This window comes from Zosterops lateralis, assembly GCF_965231275.1.
Source record: "Zosterops lateralis genome assembly, chromosome: 36".
NCBI classification, from domain to species: Eukaryota; Metazoa; Chordata; class Aves; order Passeriformes; family Zosteropidae; genus Zosterops; species Zosterops lateralis.
In genome coordinates this window covers 991,339-1,010,922 of record NC_139796.1, presented here as the reverse complement: position 1 = coordinate 1,010,922, position 19,584 = coordinate 991,339, and the positions used below count along the sequence as shown (strand labels likewise).

The 19,584-nt window shown below is 62.2% G+C and overlaps 2 protein-coding genes across 2 annotated transcripts in view; both read left to right on the top strand.

Moving 5' to 3' along the window:
* The window catches only part of CAMSAP3 (calmodulin regulated spectrin associated protein family member 3), a gene marked incomplete at its 5' end in the record, with an annotated part of 52,278 nt that overhangs the window by 308 nt on the left and 32,386 nt on the right, over positions 1-19,584 (top strand).
* LOC310921769 (epoxide hydrolase 3-like) lies at positions 2,945-8,929 on the top strand (the record flags this gene model as incomplete). Its single annotated transcript, XM_083882003.1, has 6 exons — positions 2,945-3,190; positions 4,713-4,798; positions 5,257-5,555; positions 6,262-6,365; positions 7,040-7,188; positions 8,235-8,929. 6 exons carry the CDS (start codon positions 2,945-2,947, stop codon positions 8,464-8,466), a joined length of 1,116 nt encoding a protein of 371 aa, XP_083738129.1. The 3' UTR covers positions 8,467-8,929.

Below are 19,584 nucleotides of genomic sequence, written 5' to 3'. Positions count from 1 at the left end.
CCCCGGCAGTGACAGGGACACGGCGGTGTCGCGATAGGGGCGGGGCCAAGGGGGTGGGGACACAGCGGGAGTCGCGACAGAGACGGGGCGGGGGTGGGAGGAGCTCGAGGGGGGGACAAGGACGGAGCAATGTCGCGACAGTCCCGGAGGGCGGGGAGTGACGGGAGGGGACGGGACAGGGACAAGGACACCCCCTTGGGGACAGGGACACTCCAGTGTCGTGACAGCCCCTTGGGGACAGGGACAAGGACACCCCAGGGACAGGGACATTGTGACAGGGACACCCCAATGTCGTGACACCCCCCCTGGGGACAGGGACAATGACGGGGACAGGGACACCCCCCTGGGGACAGGGACACCCCAGGGACAGGGACACCCCCCTGGGGACAGGGACACCCCAGGGACAGGGACACCCCCCTGGGGACAGGGACACTCCAGTGTCGTGACAGCCCCTTGGGGACAGGGACAAGGACACCCCAGGGACAGGGACATTGTGACAGGGACACCCCAATGTCGTGACACCCCCCCTGGGGACAGGGACAATGACGGGGACAGGGACACCCCCCTGGGGACAGGGACACCGCAGGGACAGGGACACCCCCCTGGGGACAGGGACAGCCCAATGTCATGGCACCCGCCTGGGGACGGGGACAGTGACAGGGACACCCCATTTATGGGACACCTTTTGGGGACAGGGACATTGTGACAGGGACACCCCTTTGGGGACAGGGACAGCCCAATGTCGTGACACCCTCTGGGTGACAGGGACAGGGACAGGGACATGGTGACAGGGACACTCCAGTGTCGTGACACCGCCCTGGGGATGGGGACAGTGACAGGGACACCCCCCTGGGGACAGGGACAACTCATTTATGGGACACCCCCTTGGGGACAGGGACACTCCAGTGTCATGACACCACCTTGGGGACAGGGACACCCCAATGTCGTGACACCCCCCTGGGGATGGGGACAGTGACAGGGACACCCCCCTGGGGACAATGACAGGGACAGGGACACGCCGGGACATGGGGTCACCCCCTGATGTGGCACCTCAGGGCTGTGGCTGTGCCACCCTGGGGGAGGTGACACCCAAGGGATGGTGACACCCAGGGGACAGTGCCACCCTGGGGGTGGTGACACCCCTGACAATGACACTCTCGGAGCGGTGACACCCAGGGGACGGTGACACCCAAGGAATGGTGACACCCCTGACAATGCCACCCTCAAGGTGGTGACACCCAGGGGACGGTGCCATCCACAGGGGTGGTGGCACCCAAGGAATGGTGACACCCTGGGCGTGGTGACACCCAAGGAATGGTGACATCCTGGGCGTGGTGACACCCTGGGGGTGGTGACACCCGTGACAGTGACACCCAGGAATTGGGACAGGCGGTGGTGGCACATCCCAGGAACAGCGCCGTGGGGACAAGGTGGGGACAATGGGGACACCCTGGGGGCTTTGGGGACACTCTGGGGCCTTGGGGACACCCTGGGGGGCTTTGGGGACACTGGGGTTTTTAGGGACACTCTGAGGCCTTGGGGACACCCTGGGGGCTTTGGGGACACTGGGGTTTTTAGGGACACTCTGAGGCCTTGGGGACACCCTGGGGGCTTTGGGGACAATGGGGACAAGGTGGGGACACCCCAGGCCCTTTAGGGACAATGGGGACACTGCAGGGGCTGTGGGGACAATGGGGACACAGTGGGGACAAGGCCACCGTGGGGTTGGGACATTCTGGGGATATGGGACATCGGTGACGAGGCCACCCTGTGACAGGGGACACCTTGGGGATGGGACACCCTGGTGTCCAGGTGTCCCCAGGTGTCCCCATGCCCCTCTCCCGGTGTCCCCCAGCTGTCCCCAGGTGTTCTGACCTCCCCATCCCCATGTCCCCAGGTGTCCCAGCATTGTCCCCTGGTGTCCCTCGGTGTCCCCAGGTGTCCCCCATGCCCCATCTGTGTATCCCCAGGTGTCCCAGCACTGTCCCACCATTGTCCCCACATTGTCTCCACACTGTCCCCAGGTGTCCCCATGCCCCTGTTCCTGTATCCCCAGCTGTCCCCAGCATTGTCCCCCAGTGTCCCCAGGTGTCTCCAGGTGTTCCCAGCTGTCCCCAGCTGTCCCCAGGTGTCCTTAAACCCATCCCCATGTCCCCAGCTGTCCCCAGGCCTCTGTCCCTGTATCCCCAGGTGTCCCAGCACTGTCCCTGCATTTCCCCCACATTGTCCCCAGGTGTCTCCCAGGTGTCCTGACATCCTTACCCCCATGTCCCCTGGTGTCCCCAGGTGTCCCCGTGCCCCTATCTGTGTATCCCCAGGTGTCCCAGCATGGTCTCCTGGTGTCCCCAAGTGTCCCCAGCTGCCCCCAGGTGTCCCAACATTATCCCCAGCTGTCCCAGCATTGTCCTCACATTGTCCCCAAACTGTCCCCAGGTGTCCCAGCATTGTCCCCAGGTGTCCCCAGGTGTCCCCATGCCCCTATCCCTGTATCCCCAGGTGTCCCTACATTGCCCCCACATTGTCCCCAGCTGTCCCCTGGTGTCCCCACATTGTCCCCAGGTGTCCCCATGCCCCTATCCCTGTATCCCCAGGTGTCCCAGTATTGTCCTCACACTGTCCCCAGGTCCCCCATCACTGTCCCCAGGTGTCCCCATGCCCCTGTCCTGTATCCCCAGGTGTCCCCAGGTCCCCCATCACTGTCCCCAGGTGTCCCCATGCCCCTGTCCTGTATCCCCAGGTGTCCCCATGCCCCTGTCCTGTATCCCCAGGTGTCCATACATTGCCCCCACATTGTCCCCAGGTCCCCCAGGTGTCCCAGCAATGTCCCCAGCATTGTCCCCATACTGTCCCCATCACTGTCTCAGGTGTCCCCATGCCCCTGTCCTGTATCCCCAGGTGTCCCCCGGTGTCCCATCACTGTCCCCAGGTGTCCCCAGGTGTCGCCATGCCGCGCCGGCTGCTGTCCCTGCTGCTGGCCCCCACGCGGCTCCTGCTGGCCCTGCGGGGTCTCCTGGCCCGGGGGGCGCTGGCGGTGGCCGCGGTGGCCTCGGGGGTGGCCTTTGTCCTCTGGGCGGTGGCGCTGCTGCTGCGCCGGGGACCCCGCGCGACACTGAGGTGGCACCGCAGGGACACGGCCCCGGCCGGGCTGGCCGATGGCACCTTCGGGGAGCACCGCCACATCAGCCTCAAGGTCAGGGGGGTTGGGGGGATTTGGGGGGATTTAGGGGAGGTTGGGGGGATTTGGGGTTTTTTAGAGGGGATTTTGGGGGGGGGGTTAGGAGGATTTGGGGAAATTTGAGGGTGTTTTTGGGGTGTTGGGGGGGATTTGGGGGGTTTTAGGAGGATTTGGGGGGGGTTGGGGATGTTTGGGGGGGATTTTGGGGTGTTTGGGGGGGATTTAGGGGATTTTAGGGGAGGTTTGGGGGATTTAGGGGATTTTGGGGAAGGATTTTGGGCGGTCCAGGGGGATTTTAGGGGATGTTGGGGGATTCTAGGGGATGTTGGGGGGATTTCGGTTTTTTTGGGGGGGGATTTTGGGGGGATTTGGGGATGTCTGGGGGGGTTTTAGGAGGATTTGGGGGAGGGTTGGGGATGCTTGGGAGGATTTGGGGGGATTTTGGGGGGGATTTTGGGGATTTTAGGGGAGGTTGGGGGGATTTGGGGCTTTTAGAGGGGATTTTGAGGGGTCCTGGGGGATTTGGGGGGGATTTTAGGAGGATTGGGGGAGGATTTGGGGGTGTTTGGGGGAATTTTAGGAGGGTCTGGGGGAGATTTGGGGGTGTTGGGGATGGATTTAGTGGTTTCTGGGGGAGGTTGGGGTGAAGGGGGAGTGTTTGGGGGGATTTGGGGGGTTTGGAGGGATTTTAGGGGGTTCTAGGGGATTTTTGGGGGGATTTGGAGGATTTGAAGGGGATTTTGGGGAGTCCTGGGGGATTTTGGGGAGATTTTAGGGGGGGTTTAGGAGAATCTGGGGGGATTTGGGGCTTTGGGGGGGATTTTTGGGGGTCTCCTGGGAGATTTTGGGGGGATTTTAGAAGGATTTGGGGTTTTGGGGGGGGGGGGGTGTTCAGGGATATTTGGGGGTGTCTGGGGGGTCCTGGGGGATTCTGGGGGAATTTTAAGAGGATTTGGGGGCCGGATTTGGAGGATGTTTGGGGGAATTTTAAGAGGATTGGGGAGAGATTTGGGGGATGTTTGGGGGGTGCCGTCGGGTTTTAGGGAATTTGGGGGTCTTTGGGGGGATTTGGAGGGTTTTTTGGGGGGAATTGGGGGTATTTTTAAGAAAGTTTGGGGCATTTGGAGGGGATTTGGGGCTGTTTGGGGAATCATGGATGGATTTTAAGGGGTCCTGGGGGGATTTTAGAGGGATTTTAGGATTGTGGGGGGATTTGGGGGTGTTTGGGGGCATTTGGGGGGGCTCTGGAAGGTCCTGGAAGGATCGATGGGCTTTGGAATGGATTTTGGGGGGTCCTGGGGGATTCCTCAGTGGAATCGGGGGAGATTTTGGGGTAAATTTGGGGGATTTTGGGGTGAGTTCGGGGTGGCTTTGGGGACATCAGCGTTGACAACTCCAGTGGCTCCTCCTGTGACAGACTCAGGGGGGGTTCCCTGGGGGGGGGAGAGGGGCTGATTTGGGGGTGTCCCCACCCCGTCTGTCCCCATTGTCCCCCCAGTGTCCCCATTGTCCCCCCAATGTCCCCAATGTCCCCCAGGGCTCGGGGCTGCGGCTCCATTACGTCACTCGGGGTCCCCCCGGGGCCCCCCTGATGCTGCTGCTCCACGGCTTCCCCCAGAACTGGTGAGTGGCCCCAGGTGTCCCCAAGTGTCCCCAAGTGTCCTCAGGTGTTCCCATGTCCTTCATGGTGTCCCCAAGGTGTCCCCATGCTCCTGCCATCAGTTTGTCCCCGCTGTGCCACCCCAGTGTCCTCAGCATCCCCAGTGTCCCCAATGTCCCCAGTGTTCCCAATGACCCTCCAATGTCCCCCAATGTCCCCCAGTCCCCAACATTCCCAATGTCCCCAATGTCCCCAATATCCCCAAGGTCCCCAGTGTCCCTAATGTCCCCAGTGTCCCCAATGTCCCCTCTATCCCCAACATCCCCAATGTCCCCATTGTCCCCAACATCCCCAATGTCCCCAAGGTCGTCAATGTCCATTCTGTCCCCAGCATCCCCAGTGTCCCCAAACATCCCCAATGTCCCCAATGCCCCCAGTGTCCCCATTATCCCCAGCACCCCCAGTGTCCCCCTGTCCCCAGGTTCTGCTGGCGTCACCTGATGCAGGAGTTCAGCCCCCAGTTCCGGGTGGTGGCCCTGGACCTCCGTGGCTACGGGGACTCGGAGAAGCCACCAGGGAGGGACAGCTACCGCCTGGAGCTGCTCCTCGGGGACATCTGCGAGGTCATCGAGGCCTTGGGGACACCGGCGGGGACCCCGCGCTGTGTCCTGGTGGGACACGACTGGGGAGGGGTCCTGGCCTGGGAGGTGGCCTCGAGTCACCCCCAGCTGGTGGAGAAACTGGTGGTGATGGACGCGCCCCAGAGGGGGGTGATGGCAGGTGACGGGGACAGTGGGGACACTGGGGACATGGGGGGTAATGGGGACATTGGGGATACTGGGGACATTGGGGCATGGGAGATAATGGGACAGTGGGGACATTGGGGACATCGGGGATAATGGGGGATATTTGGGATAATGGGGACATGGGGGATACTGGGGACAGTGGGGACATCGGGGATGTTGGGGACATGGGGGACACTGGGGGATATTGGGGATACTGGGGACACTGGGGACATGGGTGACATTGGGGACATTAGGGACGGTGGGGACATTGGGGATAATGGGGACACCTGGGACAGTGGGGACATTGGGGACATCAGGGACACTGGGGATACTGGGGGATAATGGGGACATTGGGGATAATGGGGACAGTGGGGACATCAGGGATAATGGGGACACGGGGGACATTGGGGATAATAGGGGATGTTGGGGATAATGGGGGACATTGGGGGCGTTGGGGACATTGGGGAGAATGGGGACATCAGAGACACTGGGGACACTGGGGGATATTGGGGACATTGGGATACTGGGGACACTGGGAATACTGGGGACACTGGGGACATTATTGGGGATATTGGGGACAGTGGGGACATTGAGATGCTGGGGACATTGAGGGTATTGGGGATGCTGGGGACACTGAGGACACTGGGGACACTGGCCCTGTCCCTGTCCCCACAGTGACCCCACAGTGTCCCTGTCCCCAGGTTTCGTGTCCCGTCACCCGTCCCAGCTGCTCCGCTCCTGTTACATGTTCATGTTCCAGCTGCCCTGGCTGCCCGAGCTGCTGCTGTCCCTGGCCGACTTCGAGGTCAGCCCTGTCCCCTCGGTGTCCCCTCCCTGTCCCCTCCGTGTCCCCTCAGTGCCACCTCCCACCCCAAGGAGCTCCTCAAGAAGCACCAACCCCAAAGTGTTGTGTGTCCTTTTTGTCCCCAATTTTGAGGAGTTTGGTGTCACCCACACCTCGTGTCCCCCTCTTTGTCCCCAATTTCGGGGGGTTGGTGTCACCCAGACCTCGTGTCCCCCTCATTGTCCCCAATTTCGGGTGGTTTTGTCCCCAAATTTGGGTGGGTTTGTCCCAAATTTTGAGTGATTTTGTGCCCAATTTCAGGTGGTTTTTTTCCCAGTTTTGGGTGGTTTTTTCCCCAATTTTGGGTCGTTTTCTCTCCAGTTTTGGATGGTTTTCTCCCCCATTTTTGGGTGTTTTGTCCAAATTTTGGATGGTTTTATCCCAAATTTGGATGGTTTTTCTCCCCAATTCTGGGTGATTTTATCCCAAATTTCGGGTGCTTTTTCCCCAGTTGTGGTGTTTTTTTCCCCAATTTGGGCTGGTTTTCTCCCCAATTTTAGGTGTTTTCTCCCCAATTTTGGGTGGGGTTTTTTTCCCAATTTTCAGTGGTTTTATCCCAAATTTTGGCTGGTTTTCTCCCCCATTCCTGAGGAATTGCTGCCCCCCATCCCCGTGTCCCCACGGTGTCCCCACAGCTGGTGAGGACGTTCCTGACCAGTGTCCGGACGGGCATCCAGGACCCGGCGCGGCGCCTCTCGGAGCAGGAACTGGACTCGTACCTGTTCAGCCTCTCCCAGCCCGGGGGGCTCAGCCCCCCCGTCCACTACTACAGGAACCTCTTCCGGTGGGTGGGGCCCAGGGGGTGGGGCTGGGGGGTCCCAGGTGGTTCCAGTTGGGTGCTGGTGGTGGTGGGACCCCATTGAGATCTTCCCAGTTGGGTTTGGGATGGTCCCAGTTGGGTTTGGATTCCCCCAGTTGGGTTTGGGATGGTCCCAGTTGGGTTTGGGATGGTCCCAGTTGGGTTTGGGTGATCCCAGTTGGGTTTGGGACATTCCCAGTTGGGTTTGGATGATCCCAGTTGGGTTTGGGATGGTCCCAGTTGGGTTTGGGATGGTCCCAGTTGGGTTTGGGATGGTCCCAGTTGGGTTTGGATGGTCCCAGTTGGGTTTGGGATGTTTCCAGTTGGGTTTGGATTCCCCCAGTTGGGTTTGGGATGGTCCCAGTTGGGTTTGGGTGTTCCCAGTTGGGTTTGGGTGGTCCCAGTTGGGTTTGGATTCCCCCAGTTGGGTTTGGGATGTTCCCAGTTGGGTTTGGATGGTCCCAGTTGGGTTTGGATGGTCCCAGTTGGGTTTGGATGGTCCCAGTTGGGTTTGGGTGTTCCCAGTTGGGTTTGGGATGGTCCCAGTTGGGTTTGGGATGGTCCCAGTTGGGTTTGGGATGGTCCCAGTTGGGTTTGGATGGTCCCAGTTGGGTTTGGATGGTCCCAGTTGGGTTTGGGATGGTCCCAGTTGGGTTTGGATGTTCCCAGTTGGGTTTGGATGGTCCCAGTTGGGTTTGGGATGGTCCCAGTTGGGTTTGGGTGATCCCAGTTGGGTTTGGGATGGTCCCAGTTGGGTTTGGATGGTCCCAGTTGGGTTTGGGATGGTCCCAGTTGGGTTTGGGATGGTCCCAGTTGGGTTTGGGATGGTCCCAGTTGGGTTTGGGATGGTCCCAGTTGGGTCACTGGTGTTTGTGGGACCCCACTGGGATGTCCCTTACTCTGTGTCCCCCCCAAGGTGTCCCTGACCCCTGTCACCCCTGTCCCCACCCCCAGGGACACTCCTGTCCCCCAGGTATCCCCATGTCCCCAGGGTGTCCCCCAGATGTCCCTGACCCTGTCCCCGCCCCCAGGGACACGCCCATCCCGCGGGAGCCGCCCCCTCCCCCCACGCTGCTGCTCTGGGGTTCCCATGATGCCTTTCTGGACCCGCGCCTTGGCCCCGCCCACCTGCGCTGGCTCCGCCCCTCCGCCCGCCTCCGCCTCCTGCCCGGCGCCTCCCATTGGCTGCCCGACGAGATGCCCCGCCCCCTGGCCAAGCTGATTGGAGAGTTCCTTGGGGGCGGGGCCATGGAGGGCTCGTAGCCACGCCCAGGTTGGGCGGAGAGAGGGGAGGGGTGGGGCAAGGGCGGGGTTTGGGGCGGGGCCCAACATCTGGATGGGGACCCCAGGGGTTGATGGGACTGCCCCCAACATCTGGGGGGGACCCTGGTGGGCGGTGGGACCCCAACATCTGGATGGGACCCCCCCCAGTCAAGGTGGGACCGACCCCAACATCTGGATGGGGCCGGTGATATTTGGGTGAAGACCCCCAACATCTGGATGGAGCCATCAGGGTCTGGCTGGAGACCCTCAACATCTGGATGGGCCATCAGGGTCTGGGTGGGGGCCCCAACATCTGGATGGGGACCTTGCCATTGGGAGGGACCCCCCCAACATCTGGAATGGGGATCTGGGGACGGGGTGATGGGACCCCCCCACCCCCAAGGTCGAGTGTGGGGAGGGCGTTATCAACATCTGGATGGGGAGATCTTGACATCTGGGTGGCGACCCCGAAGGTCAGGGTGGCGACCCTAACATCTGGAATGGGGACATCAACATCTGGATGGGGACCCCATGGTTAATGTGGCGACCCCAACATCTGGATGAGGACCTCAGCCAATGGGGGAGGGACACGCCCCCCCCCAAACATCTGGACCAGCCCCCAACGTGGGGGTTGGTGGGGGGATGGGGAACCCCCAACATCTGGATCGTGACGTCTGCACTGGACACCCCCCCCCATCCCCCCGACATCTGGCGGGGTCGTCCCCAAATAAATTCGGGTGACACAAAAAAAAAAAAAAAAAAAAAAAAAAAAAAAAAAAAAGGGGGGGGGGGGGGATGGGAATTTTGGGGGTGGGAGGGGGAGGGGCCCGGGGATGAATTTTGGGGGGGAATTTTGGCTGCGGGGGGTGGAAATTTGGGTGCTGGGGGGGGGAGGGGTGAGAATTTGGGTGGGGGGAGGGGTGCGGGGAATTTGGGTGCCTCCCCTCCCCCCCCGGGCCCGGTTTAAGCCTCTTAAGGGGCCCCGGCGGCCGCGGATTAACGGGGGTGGGGGAGGGGCGGGAGAGACCCCGCGCTGCCCCTCCCCCCCCCCCGGGTGTGCCCAGCCCCGCCCCTCCCCCACTCCCAGTTTAACCAGTTGGACCGGCCGGACTGGGACTGGGCACTGCGGGGGGTGGGGGAGGGGCGGGGCGGGGTGGCACCTGCGGCACCGCCGCTGTCCCCAAGGTGTCCCCAAGGTGTCCCCAAGTCCCCTCCGTGTCCCCTCTGGTGTCCCCAGGTCCTTTCTGGTGTCCCCAAGGTGTCCCCAAGTCCCCTCTGTGTCCCTTTGGTGTCCCCAGGTCCTTCCCGGTGTCCCCTCCGTGTCCCCATCGTGTCCCTCTGGTGTCCCCAAGTCCCCGCCATGTGTCACTTCCATGTCCCCGGCGTGTCCCCGCTGATGCCACCATGTCCCCACCATGGCCCCGTGTCCCTTTCCTGTCCCCATCCCTGTCACTGCCATGTCCCTGTGTCCCCTCTGTGTCCCTTCTTGTCCCCATCCCTGTCACTGCCATGTCCCTGTGTCCCCTCTGTGTCCCTTCTTGTCCCCATCCCTGTCACTGCCATGTCCCCATGTCCCCCTCAGTGTCCCTGTCCCTCCTGTTCCTGTCACTGCCATGTCCCCATGTCCCTCCTTGTGTCTCCTCTGTGTCACCGTCCCTGTCCCCTCCTTGTCCCTGCCAAGTGTCCATGTCCCTCACCATGTCCCCTCCCTGTCCCCATGTCCTTTCCATGTCCCCATCCCTGTCACTGCCATGTCCCTGTCCCTCAATCCTTCCTGTCCCCATCCCTGTCCCTGTCCCCTCACTGTCCCCATGTCCCTGTCCCCTCCCTGTCTTCATGGTCCTCCCGTGTCCCCATCCCTGTCCCTGCCAAGTCCCCATGTCCCTCACCATGTCCCCTCCCTGTCCTCATCCCTCCTGTCCCTGTCCCCGTGTCCCTGTCCCCTCCCTGTCTTCATGGTCCTCCCGTGTCCCCATCCCTGTCCCTGCCAAGTCCCCATGTCCCCTCATCGTGTCCTGTCCGTGTCCCCATCCCTGTCCCCATGTCCCTGTCCTCTTCCTGCCCCCTCTATGTCCCAACCCCTGTCCCCATGTCCCTGTCCCCTGTCTTCATGGTCCTCCTATGTCCCCATCCCCTGTCACTGCCATGTCCCTGTCCTCATCCCTCCTGTCCCTGTCCCTCACTGTCCCCTCCCTGTCTTCATGATCCTCCCATGTCCCCATCCCTGTCCCCATGTCCCTCCCATGTCCCCATCCCTGTCCCCATGTCCCTTCCATGTCCCCATCTCTGTCCCTGTCACGTCCCCCTGACCCTCATCGTGTCCCGTCCGTGTCCCCATCCCTCCTGTCCCTTCCCTGTCCCCTCCCTGTCCCTGCTGTGTCCCCACCGTGTCCCCATCCCTGTCCCCATCTCTGTCACTGCCATGTCCTCCTGTCTGTCACTGTGTCCTCATCCCTGTCATCATCCCTGTCCCCTCCCTGTCCCTGTCCCCACCGTGTCCCCATCCCTGTCCCCATCCCTTGTCCCCATCTCTGTCACTGCCATGTCCCTGTCCTCATCCCTCCTGTCCCTGTCCCCTCCCTGTCCCCTCCCTGTCCCTGTCCCCGCCGTGTCCCCCCCCGTGTCCCCGTGTCCCGTGTCGGTCCCCGCGTTGCCATGGCCGCGGCGGAAAATAGGACACGGGGAGGGGCCGGGGGACACCGGACACGGGGACATGGAGGGGACACCAGCATGGACACGGGGACAGGGGGACACCAGACACGGACATGGGGACATGGGGACACTGGACATGGAGGACGTGGAGACAGGGGGACACCGGACACGGACACAGGGACACCAGACGCAGACATGGGGACAGGGGGACACCAGACATGGACATGGGGACAGGGGGACACCGGGCATGGACATGGGGACAGGGGGACACCAGACATGGACTTGGGGACAGGGGGACACCGGGCATGGACATGGGGACACTGGACACGGACATGGGGACATGGGGACACGGGGACATGAGGGGAACACAGAAAGGGACCGAGGGGATGGTGACACAGACATGGGGACATGGGGGACACTGAAATGGACATGGGGACTTGGACACGGACATGGGGACACTGAAATGGGGGCACAGTGCTCCCAGTCCCTCCCAGTATCCCCAGTGCCCCCAGTCCCTCCCAGTCCCCTCAAGTATCCTCCAGTCCCCACCAGTCACTCCCAGTCCCCCCAGTATTCCCAGTATCCCCCAGTCTCCCCAACCCCTCCCAGTCTTCCCAGTTGCTCCCAGTCCCCCAAGTCTCCCCAATCCCTCCCAGTCCCTCCCAGTCCCCCCAGTATTCCCAGACCCCCCAATCCCCCCAGTATTCCCAGTATTCCCAGTCCCCTCCCATCCCTCCCAGTCTCCCCAATATTCCCAGCCCCCCCAGTCACTCCCAGTCCCTCCCAGTCTCCCCAATCCCACCCAGTCTCCCGAGTATTCCCAGTATTCCCAGTCCCCCCAGTATCCTCCTGTCCCCTCCAATCCCTCCTAGTCCCCCCAGTATTCCCAGTCCCCCCAATCCCTCCCAGTCACTCCCAATCCCCCCAGTCTTCCCAGTCCCCCAGTCTACCCAGTATACACAGTCTCCCCAGCCCCCCAGTATCCCCCAGTCCCTCCCAGTCCCTCTAGTCACTCCCAGTCCTCCCAGTATACCCAGTCCCCCCAGTATTCCCAGTCTCCTCCAATCCCTCGAAGTCACTCCCAGTCCCCCCAGTATTCCCAGTATCCCCCAGTTTCCCCAAACCCTCCCAGTCCCCCAAATCCCCCCCAGTCTCCCCAACCCCTCCCAGTCTCCCCAGTATTCCCAGTTCCCCCCAGTCTCCCCAATCCCCCCAGTCACTCCCAGTCCCCCCAGTCTCCCCAGTCCCTGTCCCAGCCCCGCCCCTTCCCCCCGCGTCCCCGACAAAGGGGCGTGGCCTCCCTGCCCCGCTCCCCATCACGTGATCTCAGGTGCGCCCCGCCCCCTCCCCCACCCCCCCTCCCCCCGCACCTGGAGCTCGCGCCGCGCCCGAACCGGCCCGGAACCGCCCGAACCCCCTCGGAACCGGCCCGAACCCTGCCCGGAACCCCCCGGAACCCACCCGAACCCTCTCCGAACCCACCCGAAGCCTTTCCGAGCCTCTCCGAGCCCACCCGAGCCTGCCGAGCCCACCCGAAGCCTTTCCGAGCCCACTCAAGCCTGCCGAGGCCACCAGAAGCTGCCGAACCCACCCGAATCCTCTCCGAGCCCACCCGAGCCTGCCGAACCCACCCGAATCCTCTCCGAGCCCACCTGAGGCTGCCGAACCCACCCGAACCCACCCGAAGCTTTACCGAGGCGGCCGAACCCACCCGAAGCCTTTCCGAACCTTTCCGAACCCACCCGAAGCTTTACCGAGCCCACCTGAAGCGGCCGAATCCTCTCCGAGCCCACCCGAAGCTGCCGAACCCACCCGAACCCACCCGAATCCTCTCCGAGTCTCTCCGAGCCCACCCGAAGCTTTACCCAGGCTGCCGAACCCACCCGAATCCTCTCCGAGCCCACCCGAAGCTCCGAACGGACCCGAATCCTCTCCGAACCTCTCCGAGCGCACCCGAAGGGGCCGAACCCACCCGAAGCCTTTCCGAACCATCTCCGAGCGCACCCGAAGGCGGAGCCGGGCTCGGGCTCCGGTGGCCGCGGCCGGTGCTGTCCCCGGTGTCACCCCGGTGCTGTCCCCGGTGTCCCCCCCGCGGTGTCCCCCCCGGTGTCCCCCCCGGGATGGTGGCGGCCCCTCCGGCCGCGGCCGCCGCCATGCGCCGGGGGTTCCTGGTGCCCGAGATCCGCCCGCTCGACCAGTACGACGGGGCTCGGGCCCGCAGCGCCGCCAGCCTGGCCTGGGCCATCGCCACCGGCTACGGCGGCGCCGGTATGGGGGGGGGGATAGAGGGGGAGGGGATGGAGGGGGGGGATGGAGACCGGGATGGGGATGGGAGGGGGTGGTTCTGTTGGTTTTGGGTATTGGGGAGGGGTCTTGGTATTGAATGGGGGGGTTCTGGTACCGTGGGAGGGGTCTCGGTACCGCGAATGGGGGGTTCTGTTAATGGGGAGGGGGTCTTGCTATTGAATGGGGGGTTCTGGTACCGAGAATGGGGGCTTTTGGTACTGGGGAGGGGTCTCAGTACCGAATGGGGGGGGGGTCTGGTATCGAATGGGGGGTCCTCGGTATTGGGGAGGGGTCTTGGTACTGAATAGGGGGCTCCTGGTATCGAATAGGGGGGTCTCGGTACTGAATAGGGGATTCTGGTACCGAGAATGGGGGGTCCTGGTATCGAATTAGGGGGGTCTCGGTACCGAATGGGGGTTTCTGGTATCGACTGAAGGGAGTCTCGGTACTGGGGAGGGGTCTCGGTAATGAATGGGGGATTCTGGTACCGAATGGGGGGTCTCGGTACTGAATGGGGGGTTCTAGTATCGAGGGGGGGGGTCTCGGTACTGGGGAGGGGTCTCGGTACTGAATGGGGGGTTCTGGTATCGAATTAGGGGGGTCTCGGTACTGAGAATGGGGGGTCTCGGTATACGAATGGGGGGGTCTCGGTACTGGGGAGGGGTCTCGGTGTTATTGGTGGAGGTCTTGGTACCGAATGGAGGGGTCTCGGTACTGAATGGGGGATTCTGGTATTGGGGAGGGGTCTCAGCACTGAATGGAGGGTCTCGGTACCGAATGGGGGGTTCTGGTACCGGGGAGGGGTCCTTGGTACCGTGGGTGGTACCGAGAGGGGGATTCCAGTACTGGGGAGGGGTCGCGGTACCGAATGGGGGGGTCTCGGTACCGTGGGGAGGGGTCGCGGCGGTACCGGCGGGATGCGGTTAAAGAGGAGTGGGGGATGCTCTGGACCGGGGAGGGGTCCCTGGTACCGGGGAGGGGTCCCTGGTACCTTGGGCGGTACCGAGGGGGGGGTCCCGGTACTGGGGAGGGGTCCCAGTACCGAATTGGGGGGGGGGGGGGGTCCCGATCCCGGGGGGCTGCGGTTAAAGGGGGGGGGGGGCGGGGTCGATGCCGGTTCCGCCATTGAGGAGGAGGGGGAGGGGCGGTTTAATTTGGGGAGGGGTCCCCCCCGATCAATATTTGGGGAGGGGTCCCCGGTCAATAATTTGGGGAGGGGGTCCCCAATCCCGGGGTTCCCCCCCCCCGCCCCTCGGGCGCTTTTGTTGCAGTCTCGGGGGGAGGGGGCTGTGACGTCACGCCGTGACGTCACAAGGCGGGGAAACCCCCCCTCGTTTGAGCCCCGCCCCCTGCGGTGTTGGGGGGGGGGCAGGGAGGGGTCGCCCCCCCTTGGGGGGGGTTTGGGGACCCCCTCCCCAAAAGAGGAACCCCCAGGTGTTTTTAGGACCCCCCCCCAGGTGTATTTTAGGACACCCCCCCCCAGGGATGTTTTTGGACCACCCCAAGTGATTTTTGGACTCTCCAGGTATTTTTTTGGGACCCCCCAAGTATTTTTTGGGACCCCTCAGGTGCTTTAGGCCCCCCCAGGTGTGTTTTTGGACCCCCCCAGGTGTTTTATGGGACCCCCCTCCAGGTATTTTTAGGAACCCCCAGGTGTATTTTGGGACCCTCCAGGTGCTTTAGGGCCCCCCCAGGTGTTTTTGGGACCCCCCAGTTGCTTTAGGCCCCCCCCCCAGGTGTATTTTGGGACCCTCCAGGTGTATTTTGGGACCCCCCTCAGGTATTTTTAGGAACCCCCAGGTGTATTTTGGGACCCCCCCCAGGTGTATTTTGGGTCCCCCAGGTGTATTTTGGGACCCCCCTCAGGTGTATTTTGGGACCCTCCAGGTGTTTTAGGCCCCCCCAGGTGTATTTTGGGTCCCCCAGGTGTATTTTGGGACCCCCCTCAGGTATTTTTAGGAACCCCCAGGTGTATTTTGGGACCCCCCCCCAGGTGTATTTTGGGACCCTCCAGGTGTTTTTCCCCGCCCCCAGTTCCCCCCCGGGGTCAAAGTCCCCCCAAATGCCCTTTGGCCGGGGGGAGGGGCAGGGGGAGGGGCCAGGTGGGGGAGGGGAGCGATTTACACACCTGGGGGGGCTGGGGCAGGTGAGGGGCAGGTTAAGGGTCCCATGGGTGCCATGGGACAGGTGAGGGTCCCTTGGGTGTCAAGGGCAGGTGTGGAGCAGGTGAGGGTCCCATAGGACAGGTGAGGGGCCCGTGGGTGCCATGGGGCAGGTATGGGGCAGGTGAGGGTCCCATAGAGCAGGTGAGGGTCACATGGGTGCTGTGGGACAGGTGAGGGACAGGTGAGGGTCCCATGGGTGCTGTGGGACAGGTGAGGGTCCCTTGGGTGCCATGGGGCAGGTGTGGGACAGGTGAGGGTCCCATAGGACAGGTGAGGGTCCCATAGGTGCCATAGAACAGGTGAAGGTCCCATGGGACAGGTGAGGGTCCTGTGAGTGCCAAGGACAGGTGTGGGACAGGTGAGGGTCCCCTGGGTGCTGTGGGACAGGTGAGGGTCCCATGGGTACCGTGGAGCAGGTTAGTGACAGGCGAGGGTCCCATAGAACAGGTGAGGGTCCCATGGGTGTCAAGGGCAGGTGTGGAGCAGGTGGGGGTCCCATAGAACAGGTGAGTGACCCGTGGGTGCCATAAAACAGGTGAGGGCCAGGTGAGGGTCCCATGGGTGCCGTGGGACAGATGTCGTGCAGGTGAGGGTCCCATAGGGCAGATGAGGATCCCATGGGTGCCCTGGGGCAGGTGAGGGTCCCTTGGATGTCAAGGGCAGGTGTGGGACAGGTGAGGGTCCCATAGAACAGGTGAAGGTCCCATGGGTGCCATGGGACAGGTGTGGGACAGGTGAGAGTCCCGTGGGTTCCATAGAACAGGTGAGGGTCCCATGGGTGCCAAGGATAGGTGTGGGGCAGGTGAGGGTCCCATAGGTGGCATAGCACAGATGAGGGTCCCATAGCACAGGTGAGGGACCCATGGGTGCCATGGGGCAGGTGAGGGTCCTGTGGGCCAGGTGAAAGTCCCATAGGTGCCATAGCACAGGTGAGGGTCCCGTGGGTGCCGTGTGACACGAGAGGGCCCCAGGTGTCCCCTGGGTGTGGCCCTTTCCCACGCAGGTGTGGGTGGGGCACCTGAGGGCGTGGCCGGGTGCCAGCTCCCCTCCCCCACCCACCTGTGGGCGTGTCCCTGCCCCACCCCCCACCCCTGGAATGTGCCCCTCCCCCACCCGTGGGGCCCTGGGCCGGGATTTTGGGGGGCGCTCGGGGGGGGGCCTCGTGGTCCTATTTGGGGTCAATTTTGGGGTCTCCGTCACCAATTTTGGGGTCTCTGGGTCATCCTTGGTGTCCCTGTGGTCCTTGGGGGTCTCCATGGCCAGTTTTGGGGTCTCCAGGGACAATTTTGGGTTCTTGGGGGGCAATTCTTGGATCTCTGTGGTCTTTGAGGGTCTCCTGGTCACTCTTGGGGTCTCCGTGGTCATCTTTGGCATCCCTGTGGTCCTTGGGGGTCTCCATGGCAAATTTTGGGGTCTCCAGGGGCAATTTTTAGATCTCTGTGGTCTTTGAGGGTCTCTGTGGTCATTATTGGGCTCTCTGTGGTCACTCTTGGGGTCTCTGTGGTCAACCTTGGTGTTCCTGTGGTCCTTGGGGGTCTCCAGGGCCAGTTTTGGGGTCTCACAGGACAATTTTGGGGTCTCTGTGGCCAATTTTGGGGTCTCCAGGGGCAATTTTTAGATCTTTGATGTCTTTGAGGGTCCTTGTGGTCATTCTTGGGGTCTGCAGTGGTTTTGAGGTCTCTGTGGTCACTCTTGGGGTCAACATGGTCATCTTTGGCGTCCCTGTGGTCCTTGGGGGTCTCCATGGTCAGTTTTGGGGTCTCCATGGCCAATTTTGGGGTCTCCACAGTTGGTTTTGGGGTTCCCATGACCATTGAGGTTCCGTGGGGTCCTTGGGGGTCTCAGGGGTCATTCTGGGGTCTCTGTGGTCCTCGTTGGGGTTCCTGGTCAGTCCATGGTGGGTCAGTGGTCAGTCTGTGGTGGGTCAGTGGTGGGTCAGTGTCCATGGGTCCATGTCTGTGGTGGGTCAGTGGTGGGTCAGTGGTGTGTCCATGGTGGGTCAGTGTCCATGGATCTGTGTCCATGGAGGGTCAGTGTGTCCATGGTGGGTCAGTGGTCAGTCTGTGGTGGGTCAGTGGTGGGTCAGTGGTCAGTCCGTGGTGGGTCAGTGTCCATGGGTCCATGTCTGTGGTGGGTCAGTGATGGGTCAGTGGTGGGTCAGTGGTGTGTCCATGGTGGGTCAGTGTCCATGGATCTGTGTTCATGGAGGGTCAGTGTGTCCATGGTGGGTCAGTGGTGGGTCAGTGGTGGTTCCGTGGTCAGTCCGTGGTGGGTCAGTGTCCGTGGGTCCATGTCTGTGGTGGGTCAGTGTCCGTGGTGGGTCAGTGGTGGGTCAGTGGTGTGTCCATGGTGGGTCAGTGTCTGTGGGTCAGTGTGTCCATGGTGGGTCCATGGTGGGTCAGTGATGGGTCCATGGTCAGTCCATGATGGGTCAGTGTCCGTGTGTCCATGTCCGTGGTGGGTCAGTGTCCGTGGTGGGTCAGTGTCCGTGGGTCAGTGTCCATGGTCAGTCCATGATGGGTCAGTGTCCGTGTGTCCATGTCCGTGGTGGGTCAGTGTCCGTGGTGGGTCAGTGTCCGTAGGTCAGTGTCCATGGTCAGTCCATGATGGGTCAGTGGTGGTTCCGTGGTCAGTCCGTGGTGGGTCAGTGTCCGTGGTGGGTCAGTGGTGGGTCCATGGTGTGTCCATGGTGGGCCAGTGGTCAGTCTGTGGTGGGTCAGTGTCTGTGTGTCCATGTCCGTGGTGGGTCAGTGTCCATCTGTCCGTGGTGGGTCCATGGTGGGTCAGTGATGGGTCAGTGGTGGGTCAGTGGTCAGTCCATGATGGGTCAGTGTCCATGGTGTGTCCATGGTGGGTCCATGGTGGGTCAGTGGTGGGTCCATGGTGGGTCAGTGGTGAGTCAGTGTCCTTGGGTCCATGTCCGTGGTGGGTCAGTGTCCGTGGTCAGTCCATAGAGGGTCAGTGTCCGTGTGTCCGTGGTGGGTCAGTGTCCATGGTCAGTCCGTGGAGGGTCAGTGTCTGTGTGTCCATGTCCATGGTGGGTCAGTGTCCATGGGTCCATGTCCGTGGTGGGTCAGTGTCCGTGGTGGGTCAGTGTCCGTGGGTCAGTGTCCATGGTCAGTCCATGATGGGTCAGTGGTGGTTCCGTGGTCAGTCCGTGGTGGGTCGGTGTCCGTGGTGGGTCAGTGGTGGGTCCATGGTGTGTCCATGGTGGGCCAGTGGTCAGTCTGTGGTGGGTCAGTGTCCGTGTGTCCATGTCCGTGGTGGGTCAGTGTCCATCTGTCCGTGGTGGGTCCATGGTGGGTCAGTGATGGGTCAATGGTGGGTCAGTGGTCAGTCCATGATGGGTCAGTGTCCATGGTGTGTCCATGGTGGGTCAGTGATGGTTCCATGGTCAGTCCATGATGGGTCAGTGTCCGTGTGTCCATGGTGGGTCCATGGTGGGTCAGTGGTGAGTCAGTGTCCTTGGGTCCATGTCCGTGGTGGGTCAGTGTCCGTGGTCAGTCCATAGAGGGTCAGTGTCCGTGTGTCCGTGGTGGGTCAGTGTCCATGGTCAGTCCGTGGAGGGTCAGTGTCTGTGTGTCCATGTCCGTGGTGGGTCAGTGTCCGTGGGTCAGTGTCCATGGTCAGTCCGTGGTGGGTCCATGGAGGGTCAGTGTGTCCATAGTGGGTTAGTGGTGGGTCAGTGTCCATGGTGTGTCAGTGGTGTGTCCGTGGTGGGTCAGTGGTGGGCCAGTGGTCAGTCCGTGGTGGGTCAGTGTCCATGGTGTGTCAGTGGTGTGTCCGTGGTGTGTCCGTGGTGGGTCAGTGGTCAGTCCGTGGTGGGTCAGTGTCTGTGGGTCCATGTCCGTGGTGGGTCAGTGTCCGTGGTCAGTCCATAGAGGGTCAGTGTCCGTGTGTCCGTGGTGGGTCAGTGTCCATGGTCAGTCCGTGGAGGGTCAGTGTCTGTGTGTCCATGTCCGTGGTGGGTCAGTGTCCGTAGGTCAGTGTCCATGGTCAGTCCATGATGGGTCAG